General features: G+C 44.5%; 1 protein-coding gene across 3 annotated transcripts; it reads right to left on the bottom strand.

Annotated features, from left to right (window-relative positions):
- Positions 1-552: 552 nt before the first annotated feature.
- On the bottom strand, positions 553-8422 carry TAGAP (T cell activation RhoGTPase activating protein). Of its 3 annotated transcripts, none has more exons than XM_050316207.1 (10): positions 8326-8422; positions 7832-7916; positions 7671-7724; positions 7012-7078; positions 5369-5541; positions 4432-4593; positions 3894-4003; positions 3137-3332; positions 2657-2774; positions 553-2453 (listed from the first exon to the last, which is right to left on the bottom strand). In XM_050316207.1, the coding sequence occupies exons 2-10, from the start codon at positions 7856-7858 to the stop codon at positions 1279-1281; spliced, it is 2082 nt and encodes a 693-aa protein (XP_050172164.1). In that variant the 5' UTR covers positions 7859-7916; positions 8326-8422; the 3' UTR covers positions 553-1278. The 3 variants fall into 3 exon arrangements, with proteins under 3 accessions (XP_050172164.1, XP_050172165.1, XP_050172166.1); XM_050316208.1 differs by having other exon boundaries at positions 5369-5538; XM_050316209.1 differs by having other exon boundaries at positions 2299-2448.
- Between the last annotated feature and the right edge of the window lie 4230 nt (positions 8423-12652).

The following is a 12652-nucleotide window of genomic DNA, read 5'->3' as shown; positions in this document are numbered from 1 at the left end:
TGTTACATGGCAGTATAACTTGTTTTCCTGACAGAGAGGGATTTGTTCCCAAAATGTAGCCTGCAGCCTCTTACAACAATAGCAGTGATACTGCTAGTCATTTACTTTGCTTCCATCAACTTAGCTATGCCATATCATTCAAGCAGACCTGCAGTACTTGTAGAATAGTATAAAAGTAGGTACCATATGTGTAGGCCCTAGATGTTTTAAAACCAGACAATGGACAGCTGAGCATTCATGCAGAAAAGTTTTTTATTGTAGTGAAGTTACACAGGACAAAAAAAGTCTCTCTGCTTCCTGATTCAAGACTCTACTGAGCCATAAAAACACATTGCACTTCCAGTCATATTTACAAGGTTGTAAGGACATTACCTGGCATTTTGGGACTTGTCTTTTTTTTTTTTTTTTTTAAATGAGCTTGAACTACTTAAAGCTCAAATCCTGAATGTTTCCCTACAGGAGTTTTTGCTTTGTTTTTGTTGGTTTTTTTTTTTGTTTGGGGTTTTTTTGTTTTGTTTTTGTTTTGGTTTGGTTTTGGTTTTGGGTTTTTTTGTGTTATTTTTGTCCTCCTCATAAAAGCAAACCTGAAGATTCTTAGCCTATTCAGTTTATTTTGACTAAAAGCACTCCAGACCACATGAGGGTTACTTGACAAATTCTCATAATGACCTTGTAGGGCTTTGTGACTCTAACCCCAGGCTCGGTAGACAACACTAATGCTGGTTAGTGGTCAGATCATTCTCATCATCAGCAAGCAGGAAGACAGAATGGCAGCAGGTACAGGAGCTTTATGGAAAAGTACTGAAGTGACCTTGATGACGGAACAGGTCTTACCCCTTTATGATAACTGCCAGCCCACTTCTTAATGTAGAAAATCAGCAAAGCATTGCATCAGCCTGGCACACACATAACAAATGGTATGGAGTCTGTGACCATACAAAAAACAAAAAGAAGGTGGGACAGGTTTTGGACCTGCCAACCTTTTAATTGTCCTTTCAAGGGTACAAATACAACATGGTTTATCATCTGTTAACTAGTCTTCCCACACAACAGGTTATGTACAACACACTCACATTTTTACATAACGATATACAGGTCTTCACCACCACCACCTCTTCCTGAAAGAATGTGACATGTCAAGCTGATAGACAATTCAGGAAGAAAAAGTTCATGCAGACCTAGCTTATTATTCTTAGTCTCTTGAAAGTAAATCGTACAAAGGATGAGAAGATGTCTATTTTTACAGTATGTACAGTGCAAAGAGGAAGGGCAGTCTTTTTATACATATGATTCCTTAGCATACTGGATCTGGTCTGCCTCAAAAACTGGCTGGCTGCACCTCCGAGCCATGTACTCAAGTCTGTTCTTTTGGCAGGATTCAGACATGGCTCTCAATCGGTAGACTCCAGGGGTCACAGGTAAATTCACACGGGAGTTTACTCCCAGAGTGACACTGAAGGTTTCAGTTTCCACGTCAGAATCCTTCTTTGCAGAAACTCTGTCACTGGATAGATCCCTTAGAGACATATGTGCTGTATCCTGTGCACTGCTGCTGCATGGATGAGGCAGTGGAGCATCCTGGTTTGACACCACTAATCTCATAGTTTGAACCGTGAGACTGTGGGAGGCAACTTTAGTGGCCAGGCAGTTTTTAACAGCCTCTTCATAAGAGGGTGGTCTTCCAGGATTCCTCTGGTCTACCTCTCTGAACACTTCATCAACTGACCTGAAACGAGGCCTTTGCTGATACTCCACAGGCAATGGTTTGTCATTAGGACTGTTCTCTTGGACAATTCTGCAGGAGAACTGATCTTCTTTCTTTGTGAAATTGTCTCTCTGAAAAAAAATGTTTTTTCCAGGCCCCCAACTCTGGGTTTTTTTTAGTGTTTTTCTATGGTTTGCAAAAGAGAATGACATGGAATGTTTTTTGAACTCTCTGATAGGTGTACTGCAGTCTTTGGTGGCCTTGGTGGAAAAGGACTGGGGCCTATTTAAAAAGGTTTTTTTGGGACTAGAGGGTGAAACTACTGGGGAGCTGGTGAAGACTGAGCCATCAGAGCTCTCCAGGGAGCAACTGGAGGATGTTTTGGGTAGAGAGTCAGTTGATAACTGTGAAGGTAAGACTGTAAGCTGTTTCTCCAGTGCCTCTAACCCCATCTGCTTCTGGGGAACCGGAAAATTGTCCTCACTTTTGTTTAGCTTCTGTTTCGTTATCGTGCTGTCAAGGCGATTCTGGAAGGACAAGTCTGACTCTGAGTACCTCCTATCCATCATGCTGATGTCGTTTCTGAAATTAGTCAGTGAAGAGGCAGAGATGTGTGTTGGATGTCTTCTGCTCACAGTAGCGTTCCTCCCCTTGCGCTGCTCCATCTCAGAGGTACAGGGGCTGCCTTCAGCTTCGGGATCTGGGCTGTCATAGGCAGAGTCATTCTGATGAGCAGCACACAGCTGTTCTGTAGGGGGAAACCAGGCATTAGTTTTCACTGGACAGCTGAGGATGAAAGAACTATACAGAAAAAATTCCTGCAGAAGAGCACTGCAAGAGAGTCTCGAACCCTCTACAAATCTCTGCATTTCCACAGATATATTCACATATCAAATTAAAGAATTTGGCCCAACAGCTGCAGTCTGTGACATCCCCAGTCCATTCTCATACCTGTGGAGCTGTCTGTGTGCTCTGGTGACTCCTCAGCTGAGGCACAGACAGGGAAAGCAATGTCCTCCTCAAATATTTCTGAGCAGTTGTTTATGAGGAACTCCACCAACACTGTCACCTGCACACAGAAAACAGCTCATTTCAGTCAAAAGGGAAGAACAGCTTTGGCCTCGTTGCCCAGAGGGCCCATGGGTGACAACGCTCACTGTGTGCCCCTTGCCCTCTGCATGCAAAGTATCCAGGAACTGTGCTGGGACTTAAGGGACTGTGAGGCAGCTGCTGCTTTTACTCAGAGGAGGCAAAATGAGGGGCAGTCGGGCCCGTCACACCACAAGGGCTGAGGGGCACCAGAGCTGAGGGGCACCCTGATATCCAGGGGTGCTGTTCTGTTGAGCTTTTGCAATGGCAGGGGCAGTGGGATCCCTATGGATGGTTCTGAGCTGCCCCAAAGGGAGTGGCTGCTTGGTGAGTTCAAGATACCTTGTCATTCATCTCCTTCTGCACTTCCAGTGGGAGCGTGTTGTCCGTCTCTGGGCTCAGCATATTTGGGCCAACACAGATGGCCAGGTTGCTGGAGTCCATCCTGTTGGTCTCAGCATTTTGGCTGATGTGACGGAGCAGAGAGAGCAAGTGCTTGAGCAAGACAAGGTTTGGTTTAGGCAGTTTGTCAGCCACCCTGCATGAACAGAAACAAAATGTGACATTAATTGATGGCGCAGTGGCTTCTGCTTCTCTCTTTGAGCAAGTCTCAGTTAAAATCAGACAGGCAACCTTCCTTCAGAAAGAGTCATGTGTGTGTTTTGTTCACTGCTTAGGAGAAGTATCATTCAGAAATCCTCAGTGGCAGCTGAGCATGTGGTTAATTACAAAATTTTTAATTATGAGGTCTTGACTGAAGGGCAGCATTGCAGCAGCCCATGTCCTTGAGTAGACTTCACTGCCAGAAGATGTGAAAGGTCCATGTCAGTGCCTGTCCCACGGCACCATGACTGTGTTAGCTGAGACACTGCAGCCTCTGCCCTCTTCCTAAGCTGGTTGTTTCATAGAGCAATCTCAAAATAATTCAGGAAGTGCTGCTGCTGGAGACCTCTGAACCAAATCCCATGGAGCAATAGCAAGCTAATATAAATGATAGGCTTTTAAATGAGACTTTAAATTTCGAAAGACATTGCTGGCTTCTACCAGCCACTCCATCATATTGGGTCTGGTTGCAAAACTTCCTGGTTGAAACACTTACTCTTTCAATTCTTCAATTTTTTCCTGCTTGGTTGGCTTCTCCAAAGCTTGCATCCACTTCTCATAGAGGTCAGCTGACAGGAGTTTGGAGGGAATATTTCTGAGAAAGTCCTGCAAGGCCAAGAAATTTAGATGAAGCTTTGACACTCTATGAGGACAGAGGGAGCATTATTCTGCTTATCACGTGGGCTCTCTAGGAGGCGGGTTGACTTGAGTAGTGCAATGCACAAGTGCACTTGCACTTGTGTGGTAACAGGAATCAGCTTTCAGCTGCTTTTTGTTCGCCCATAAATCTCACTATTCCTCCCTGGGAAAATGCTGAGGAGGAGGACGAAGTGAGTTTCTTCAGGGCATGCAGGAAATCAACAGCACAAGTAGGTCTGAAAATCAGGTGGAAAAGGAAAATTGCAAACCTTCCTAAGCCTGAAACATTTAGTCTGGCTTTAGTTTGGGGTCCCACTTAGGTCAGCTCTGGGCACTGGAATGGGCCTGTGCAGACTAGCAATGTCCTCCCACTGATGTAGCTCAGAGTTGCTCACCTTCAAAACCACTGCCAGGAGGTGCACAGATTTGTTTTTCAAATCCACATGGCCACCTTTGTTTAGGTCCTCCTTCAATTCCTTTCGTGCTTTCTCATTGGCAGCTTTTCTGAATATCCCTTCAGAGAAAGGTCCTTTCATATACAATATAGCTAGGAGATCCTTCAGGGAAAAAAAATCAAACAGGAATGAGAGAACAGTTACTTGGATGCAGGAAGGTCCTTCAGTGGGACATTTCTTTAGAAACAGAAGTAAAAATTGTCCAGAGGTACACTGTGCTCTGATTAGTTCAGTATCTAGTTCCTGCTCCAAGTAGATTACATGGGCAATAGCCTGATTTTCCCCCAGTCCACCGTCTTTCTGAACTGGTGAATTCCACTAACTTCAGTGGAGTCATCCTTGCTTCCTTCCATAAGGAAATAAGGAATGGCTTAAGTCTTAGTTCAAATCCCTTCCCTCACAAACCAGGCAAGTATTGCTTGTAAGAGACCAATGCCTATTATTGGGAGAGCCAATTCAGTGGCAGAACTATAACAAGATCATTTTTATCCAGAAGATAGTGTTTAGGTATTTGTTGGTGGCAGTCCATAGCTGAATAGTTTTTCCAGGGAAATACAGAAATCCTTGGAAGTTTATGCTGCTGAAAGATTTATTTAAATTACTGCTGTAGAATCACAGAAGTTTATACTAAGAAGCAGATCTTCATGTCCTATTCCTGGTCCTGGTTTGTCTCCAAGTTACTTCCAGTGAAATATGAGTAGGCTCAGCAAAACCCATAGACCTGACCCTTTGTACATCTGCTATGGGCCCTGAGCTTATCAGGAGTGTGTGGGGAAGGGAAACACCAAAATCACTCATTTTGTGGGTGCTGCACTGGGGATCCTGCCTCACAATGAAGTCAGAGTTATGATAACTGTATATCCCCATGCTTCCTTACCTGGACTGGCTGGGGCAGTGTGTCATCTTCTCCACAGATAATTGCCAGAGGCTGGCCAAATAGAGTGATTTTGGCACCCAAGTCTAGCTGCTCTGGGGAATTTCCATTGGTAAAGCTTCGTCTCAGAGTAAATGACTGCGATATCAACTTCTTTCTTTTCTTTGTTCCATCTGCTGCAAGCAAAAGGAAAGCAAAAAATGGATTAATAAACCCCCAAACCCTGACAGAGCACTATATTGTCTTTCACCTGTGTGTAGTGCAGAGATGTATGTTGAAACAACTCAAACTAAATGGGGAGAAACTTAAAGACAACTAAGTGGTTACTAGGGAAACAACTGCCTAAACTGTGAAACTGTGACCATCCTTCTTAGGCCACCACCTTTCCTGTTTTGGGTTGGGTGTTTTTTTCATTCTAGTCACTGTTTCTTCTTACATAGTGGGAACTTACAAGGCACAGAAATAACATTTATAGAGATTTTTGATGTTGCAGTGGCTTCTGTGATAACTTTGAGGCAGATATGCCACTTGGGCAGCTGGCAATGACAACAATTTTCACTACATGGTCTGATTGTGACCCAGCTGTATGGCAAGAGTGGAAATAGGGGCTCCTGCTTTTTGGCCTCTTTTACAACCTGAAATAAAAACACATTGCTGCACCTCTGCCAGCTTTGGAGCCAGCTCTAACAACAGTGTCCTTCTAAAGCTAGTGCTTGCCCCCTGCCAGTGGAAGGTGATACTTGCTCCAGAGGATGGGTGCATCACCGTAGTGCCTCACTGGCTTCAGGGTCAGAAATCTCTTAGCATGGGTTTTGCATCTGCTTCATAGAAGAGGAGGGCATGATAAGAATTTAGAGATGGTACTTGTATTGCGGTGGGGTGTGCCTTTTTATTCCTTTCAGAAACAGTGAGAGAAAGATCCTTTTGATGGAAAGCTTTCTAAAAGATTTGCCTTCTGCAAATTTCAAATGATATGACTTCTACTCCAAAATGAAGTTGTCTTATGCAGATGAGAAATTCTCAGGACCTGTCTTTGTGGCTTAGCACAAGTCCTTGGTAGGGAGGGGTTAAAAGCTATGAGAAAGTCATCTAACATTATGGTGTCGCATAAAATGTTTGCATCTGATACTTCTGAAAGCTGATCTGATATGATAGTCTGCTCCAAATCTGACCCTGCCCTGCTAATGGTCTCCTCTGGGTTGTTTACAGGTTGCTGAGGGTTTGCATGGTGAGAAAAAACAAGTGCTGTTGCTGCTGCCAGGGCGGTTTATTTGCTATCTCGAGCAACATCTGGTAGCAGTACACAGTACTTGCTTGCAGTGCCACACCTCAGTGGGGATGCTCGAGTGAGAAAGAAACACATTTACTTCCTATTGCCGCCAGGGAACACACTGAAACAGCTCTAGGGACCAGGGCACAGGGATACAAGATCTTTGGCACTCAGCACTGTCACCTCTACCTTTGAGCATAAGGCAAAGAAGTAGTTTGCAAGCGAGTGGCACTCCAGGGCTTAAACCATCTCCTGGATGTGGGCTATGGATTACTCTCAGGGAGGGGAAGCGAGAAGTTTCGGGTGGTTTTGCACAAGTGCCGGATTGCAAGCATTATATAAGAAGGCAGTTCCTCAGTTTGTTCTTAAAACTCACCAGTTGAGAGGCAAAGTCTGTCTTCAGCATCTGCTGGGACCAGTGGGGGACATTTCTTGGCATCAGCCTGCAAAAAAGCATGTTAGGGTTAACAGAGCTGCCACAAGTAGCAAGGGGCACCAGCGAGATGCTGAAGCTCCTCATAAATGTGTGTGAGGCTCCAGAGAATAACCAGAGCAAGTCCAACACCTGCTGAAGTGGTGCCTCAGTCCAGGATTGACAAGTGCTTCACTGCCGAATAGAGGGGTCTGTGGTGAACCCTGCAACAGCCACCCCCATCATGCCCAGCAGGTCACAACCCTGCGCTTTTTCAGGCTGCTCGTTTAATCCAGAGGAGCCACAGCTGGACGCAGCCTGCTCTTTTGTGTCCTCCCCTGGCACTGGAAATTTCCTCCCAAACTTCTCCGGGGAGCCTTGATGGCTTTGAAGACTGAAAGATTCCTGAGCAAAGCTCCTCGGGAGCCAAGGGAATGCACTGACTGCCCCCAGCGATGCCCGGCTCCTGCTCAGTGCTGCACAGAGCTGCCTTTGAAGAGCTCTGCCTGCTCGTGGGTGAGGGTAGGCAGACGACAGCTCTCAGAGGGGCCACCCCCCACTTTGCTAAGATATCTCACAGCAGTGCCCAAGAAAGAGCAGGGAAAATTTTGCGTACTGCTTACCTCTGACTGGCACTCAATCAGACTCTCCATGTTCCCAGCATTTAGTGTCTTTGACTACGCAAGAAAACAAAGACATTGTGAGTAATTAAATGCAGTGGTTTAGAAATCAGAGTTTTTCAAAATCACTCTGTTGACAGAGCTGAAACAATTAAGACACTCACAGTATTACAGCTGCTAAACACTTTCATTAGGAGTTTGACTGGGGGAGCTCTGGATACTCTGGTTTCCTTCAATCCTTTTGTTTGCCTGTTTATTGAACAGAGAATGGACAGAGTGTTGTAAAACTGCACCCTTCTGGTCTTTCTCCTCTGCAAGCCAGTCTAGCATGTATGATCCTGAACCAGCAAGATCTCCCACACAAGTAAACCATAAAGCCCTTCTCTGGAAGGGTGCTCAGCCCTGCTGCCCTAACTGCCTCTTGATTAAAACAAAATAAAAGCAGCTTTCCATTTTTAATTCATGCAAAAAAAGAGCAAATGGTGTACGGTCGTTAATCTGCAAACACAAGGCTAAGAGACTCGGTCAGCTCTGCCCACAAGCAGTGGGCACACCTCTCCCCCGTCTATATTTCTGTACATCTCCGTACAGCTGCATCTGAAGCCCCTCCGCTGACTTCATCCACAATGCCACAGATTTTATCTGAGTCAGTACTTACCCAAGGAGTGAGTCCAGCCAGAGCTCCTTTACCTCTCGTGAACTGCAGAGGAAAGAAGAAACAGCATCACTTCCCTACAAATCCTTTGCTACAAATCCTTTGGAGGGAGGCAGGCGACTAAACAGTCTATACCACGTGTGCTGCCTTATATATGCAGAAGGGGCAGGTGGAAATTCACAGACAGGAAGAAGCATCATGGGGCAGGACAGAGACGATACAAAATTTCTGGCTTCCTCTTTCCTTTTAGAGGAGCTATTTTTTTTTTCCTTGAAGAAAAAAAAAATGCAGCTCTGATAGCTGTTATGGGTGGAAAAGATGAGACACTCACCAGGTAAAGGTTCCAACTCTCATCACCAGCGAGAGGTGAGATGTGGAGAGGGGGCTGCAGTGTGGGCAGATTCTCCTTACCATTAAAGGTTGGTGGGTACAGTCATTCCTTTAACTGCTCAGAGACATTAGATTTGGCAGTTCAAAGCAGCACCACCAAGTCAGGTTACACTAAGATAGTTAAAATCATGGGGGAGTGGAATAGACAAGATTCAGGGAAATGTTTTTGTATATTTTTCTAAAAGCTAATGGCAACAGTTTACTGCCTGCAAGCAGATGTAGAAACACACTTTGCCAGTGCTAAGTAGTTCTCAAGAATCTAAGCACTGGATTTCTATAGAAGAAGTGGTATTATGTAACAATTTAGTAAGGTATGACAATATGTAATTTTAAGGGGTTCTTAAAATATGTCTTATTAAGAATTATGTGTCCACGTATTAAAGTTTAATTCAGCTGAAGAGATAAAAATATCCAGGAAAGATCTATCTGTGCTCTCCCTGTAGTTTTTTCAGGATTTGTTGCTAACTGCCCCCAGCCTGGGCACATCAAGAATATAGTACTCACTCTACCAGCCTTTTATGAAAATTCATCAATGTTTGATGTTAAATGCATGATATTCGTTCTACTGATGTATTGATCAAGGCAAATAACAAACCCTTTCTGGGTGCCAGTCTTTTAAACGTGTGAAAAAGTGGAGTTAAGGCTGAGTCAAATGGTAGGGAATTCTTCAGCAGTGGATTTAGGTGTAAATCCCACTTGTGAAACTATAGTTTTTCTGTTGCTTCCCCCATGGATGCTCCATTTCACATATGCAGAGGGTGGGGCTGTGTCTTAGCACAGTTCTTTGCAGATGCACGTAATGGCTACATCCGCTGCTGAATTTACCCTGAAAGACATTCTTTGTTTAACCACATCAGACAGACCTGGCCTGTGTAGTACTGACCCTGTCTCATGCAAAACACAAAGGTGATCTCAGCTTGACTCTGGCAGAAATCTCAAGTGCAAAATTCACTTTTGGTTAGATAGAGGTGTGTCCAGAAGGGCAAAAGGAGAACCACCTTGTGCTTTTTTTTTTTTTTTTTTTTTGAGGATTGACATTGCTTACTCTGCAGTCTTGTGTATTTACCACTGATCTTTTACTCACTGCTATAACTGATTTTTTTGTTAATTATCTGTCCCATGGCATCTGTCATTTCCCTACTAAATTCCATGGGCTAATGCATGCAGTTGCAGAAATACTGTCATCCTATATCACTTTCTCCTGAGAATTTCTTCTGAGGCTCTTTGGCAGCTGCAGCACCACTGCTGCTATTCTCAGCAGGATTCCTGGGACAAGGAGCATCTATTTTTCACTACATCTGTTAAATGTATATCCAAACATACCTGTCTGATAAGTATCTCAGAGGCTTAGGGGACCTATGCAATTTAGTTCTGCCTTGCCCTCAATTCCAGCACTGTACACAGATGTATTTCTGACCTCATTTGTTGCACGACTAAGACACAGGGTTGGATCTAGAAAATGTGTGACTTGTGAAGAAAATATGAGTTAAATGGATGGTGATTAGGCAGGCCAGAAGCTTAAATTACAGCTAGGACACAGCTGTACCCAGGGCATAATGCTTTGGGTTTCCCAGGAGAAGATACAGTAATGGGTGGTGTGTTGATAGCACATCACCAGACCAACCATCCGTTGGCACACACTGCTGTATCTTTATCCAATTAGTTCTAATCCATTAACAGTTGTGGGGGTATAATGGCCATTGTATGTGTAAGGTGTGTATGTATAGGCCCGCCCATATGGAAAACAGTTTGATTTTTTTTTTACCCTCCTGATAGCATTCTTTTTTTAATAGCTCTTTTATGGTATGTGTCATAAACACTTAGTTTGTGCCAAAATTATTTTAAAGCAACTTATTTTATTCCAAACAAGAGTCCTCATCTGACTAGCAGGCATCCTAAAAAGCTATGTTTTGGTGAAGTAATTGTATGGCAACACAGAGGGAATCTTGGCTGTTTTTGTGAAAAGCAGTAAGTGAGTATGTGCTGGCTCCTGCCGAGCACCGCAGAGCTGTGTGCAGGGTCCCAGGGTCAGAACAGCTGCCCTCACACCTCCCAGCCAGAGCAGCTTCACAGCTTCCTCCATCACTGGGGAAAGGGTAACACAGATGTAGCACCCAAAGTCAATCTCAATCTCCACACTCCATATAAACAGAAAAGGCCTGTCCTATGGGGCTTTTACAAATGAAATTCCCTTACATGAACAGCTTCTCCAAGATCTCTACCACCCAGCTCTGCTTCGCTTTGCACTTGAAATCTTTGCTGCCATCTGTTCCTCCCTCAGTTTGGTGCAGATCTTACACCATGATGCATCAGAGCAATAAGTTCCTTATCCCACAGCCACTGTCCCGGGCGAGCAGAATAGATGGAAGGTGGCTTGGGCACACCTGGAGCTGTTTGCAGGTAATGTCTAAGTGAATGCACTTTCCTTCAAAGACATGGGATGTTTACACAAAAATCAGGGCATGGCAGAGGGGGTGGACTTGCAAGGGTTTTGTAGGAGCTGTGTAGAAGCCTTTGTAGTAGCTGTTTTCCTCCTGTACATCAGGCTGCTTCCCTCAGTTCTGCTGAAGTGCTTTACATTCACTGGAGGGAAAGCAGGAACAGAGAGGTCCTGCAGAGCAGCCAGCCCTGGGTATATTCAAACCTCTCAAGACTAGGTTTGCTCTTCAAGATGTGAAGGATTTTCCTTATAGAAGCCAGGACATCAGTTTAATGCTTCTGCTTCCCCTTGGTCCCAGACAGCCCCTTTCTCCTCCCAGACCATGGCTGATTTTGTGCTCCACTCCCAAGCACTTTGTCCAACCAGTTTTTGAAGAGAGGGCTTATATAGCACTTGCTGTCAACACAGACCAAATGGTAATTTTCCCCTTTGTGTGAGTTCCAGTCAAGCTAGGCATTTTCTCCTCTTACACTGTGGTTCAGTGAAGAGCAGCATCAGTTGGCATGAGAAAGGAATTAGTGGCTGACAGCAAATAAAAGAACAGAAGAATAAATCTGCTGTGACTAGAGAGTGACTGTTTTCTTCCCTCCTCATCAAACCACAAATGGGAAAATCCCAGCCACAGCTCACTTTTATTTATTTCTATTACTCTTGCAAATGTTTGACATGGTAGCTTCTGGAAATGAAGGAGTGTGTGAATGAATCCTGAAACCTGCCTTTGCCCTGTGGTTGTACCAGCAAGGAGGCAGCAGGAGTGTAACTGTGAGAAGGGTACAGCGGGATGCGCCTGGAGCAGTGACTATTTGAAGTCCATATAGAGCAGAAAGAGCCTTCAGCAGTGCCTCTCCATGTGAAAAAGGGATTGTATTCCAGTTTTGTCTTCATTGCCACAGCTGCAGTCTCCCCAGAGAACAATAGGAACATTTACCAAAATAAGGAAAGCAATTATGCCAAAGTCAGAGGTTGTTGGGTTGTTTGGTTTTTTGGGAAGGAAAGCTCTGTACAATCTGTCCATGGACTCAAGGAACAGGGTGGCAAGTGGGTTCCTGCTAACAGGTCACATTTATACATGCCTTCTGAAGGCAGCTCTGATTTCCTACCACTCACTCTCCAGAGTGTGTTATAGATTGCATAGGCACAGTTCAGGGTTTGATCACAGAAAAGAGGATGGACGGAGCTTTGATCAGATCAATCCCTACCTCCTACCTGTAATAGTTCAGAACGAGATCATCAACCCAGCTGCTGCTGAACTCCTGCAGGAGTCAGGTGGTGGAACCTGGGCTCACACTAACCCTGCATCTGGAAAGTGAAACTCAGTTTTTCGCAGCTCTGTTCAGCTGATTTCTATTCTGAATTAGGTATCAAGGTTAGATTGTAGTGTGGGTTAGATTGCACCACCCTTCTACATACTGTGTTACTATTGCACAGGAAAAAGTTAAAAATCAAAAGTAACACCATAAATACAGACAAAGGTGTATTCTGTATCCTTCCCATGACACT

The sequence above is a fragment of the Myiozetetes cayanensis genome, unplaced genomic scaffold, assembly GCF_022539395.1.
Source record: "Myiozetetes cayanensis isolate MyiCay16 unplaced genomic scaffold, myiCay2020 scf2-11, whole genome shotgun sequence".
NCBI classification, from domain to species: Eukaryota; Metazoa; Chordata; class Aves; order Passeriformes; family Tyrannidae; genus Myiozetetes; species Myiozetetes cayanensis.
The sequence above is the reverse complement of the archived record's forward strand: the minus strand, read 5'-3'. Positions and strand labels throughout refer to the sequence as shown.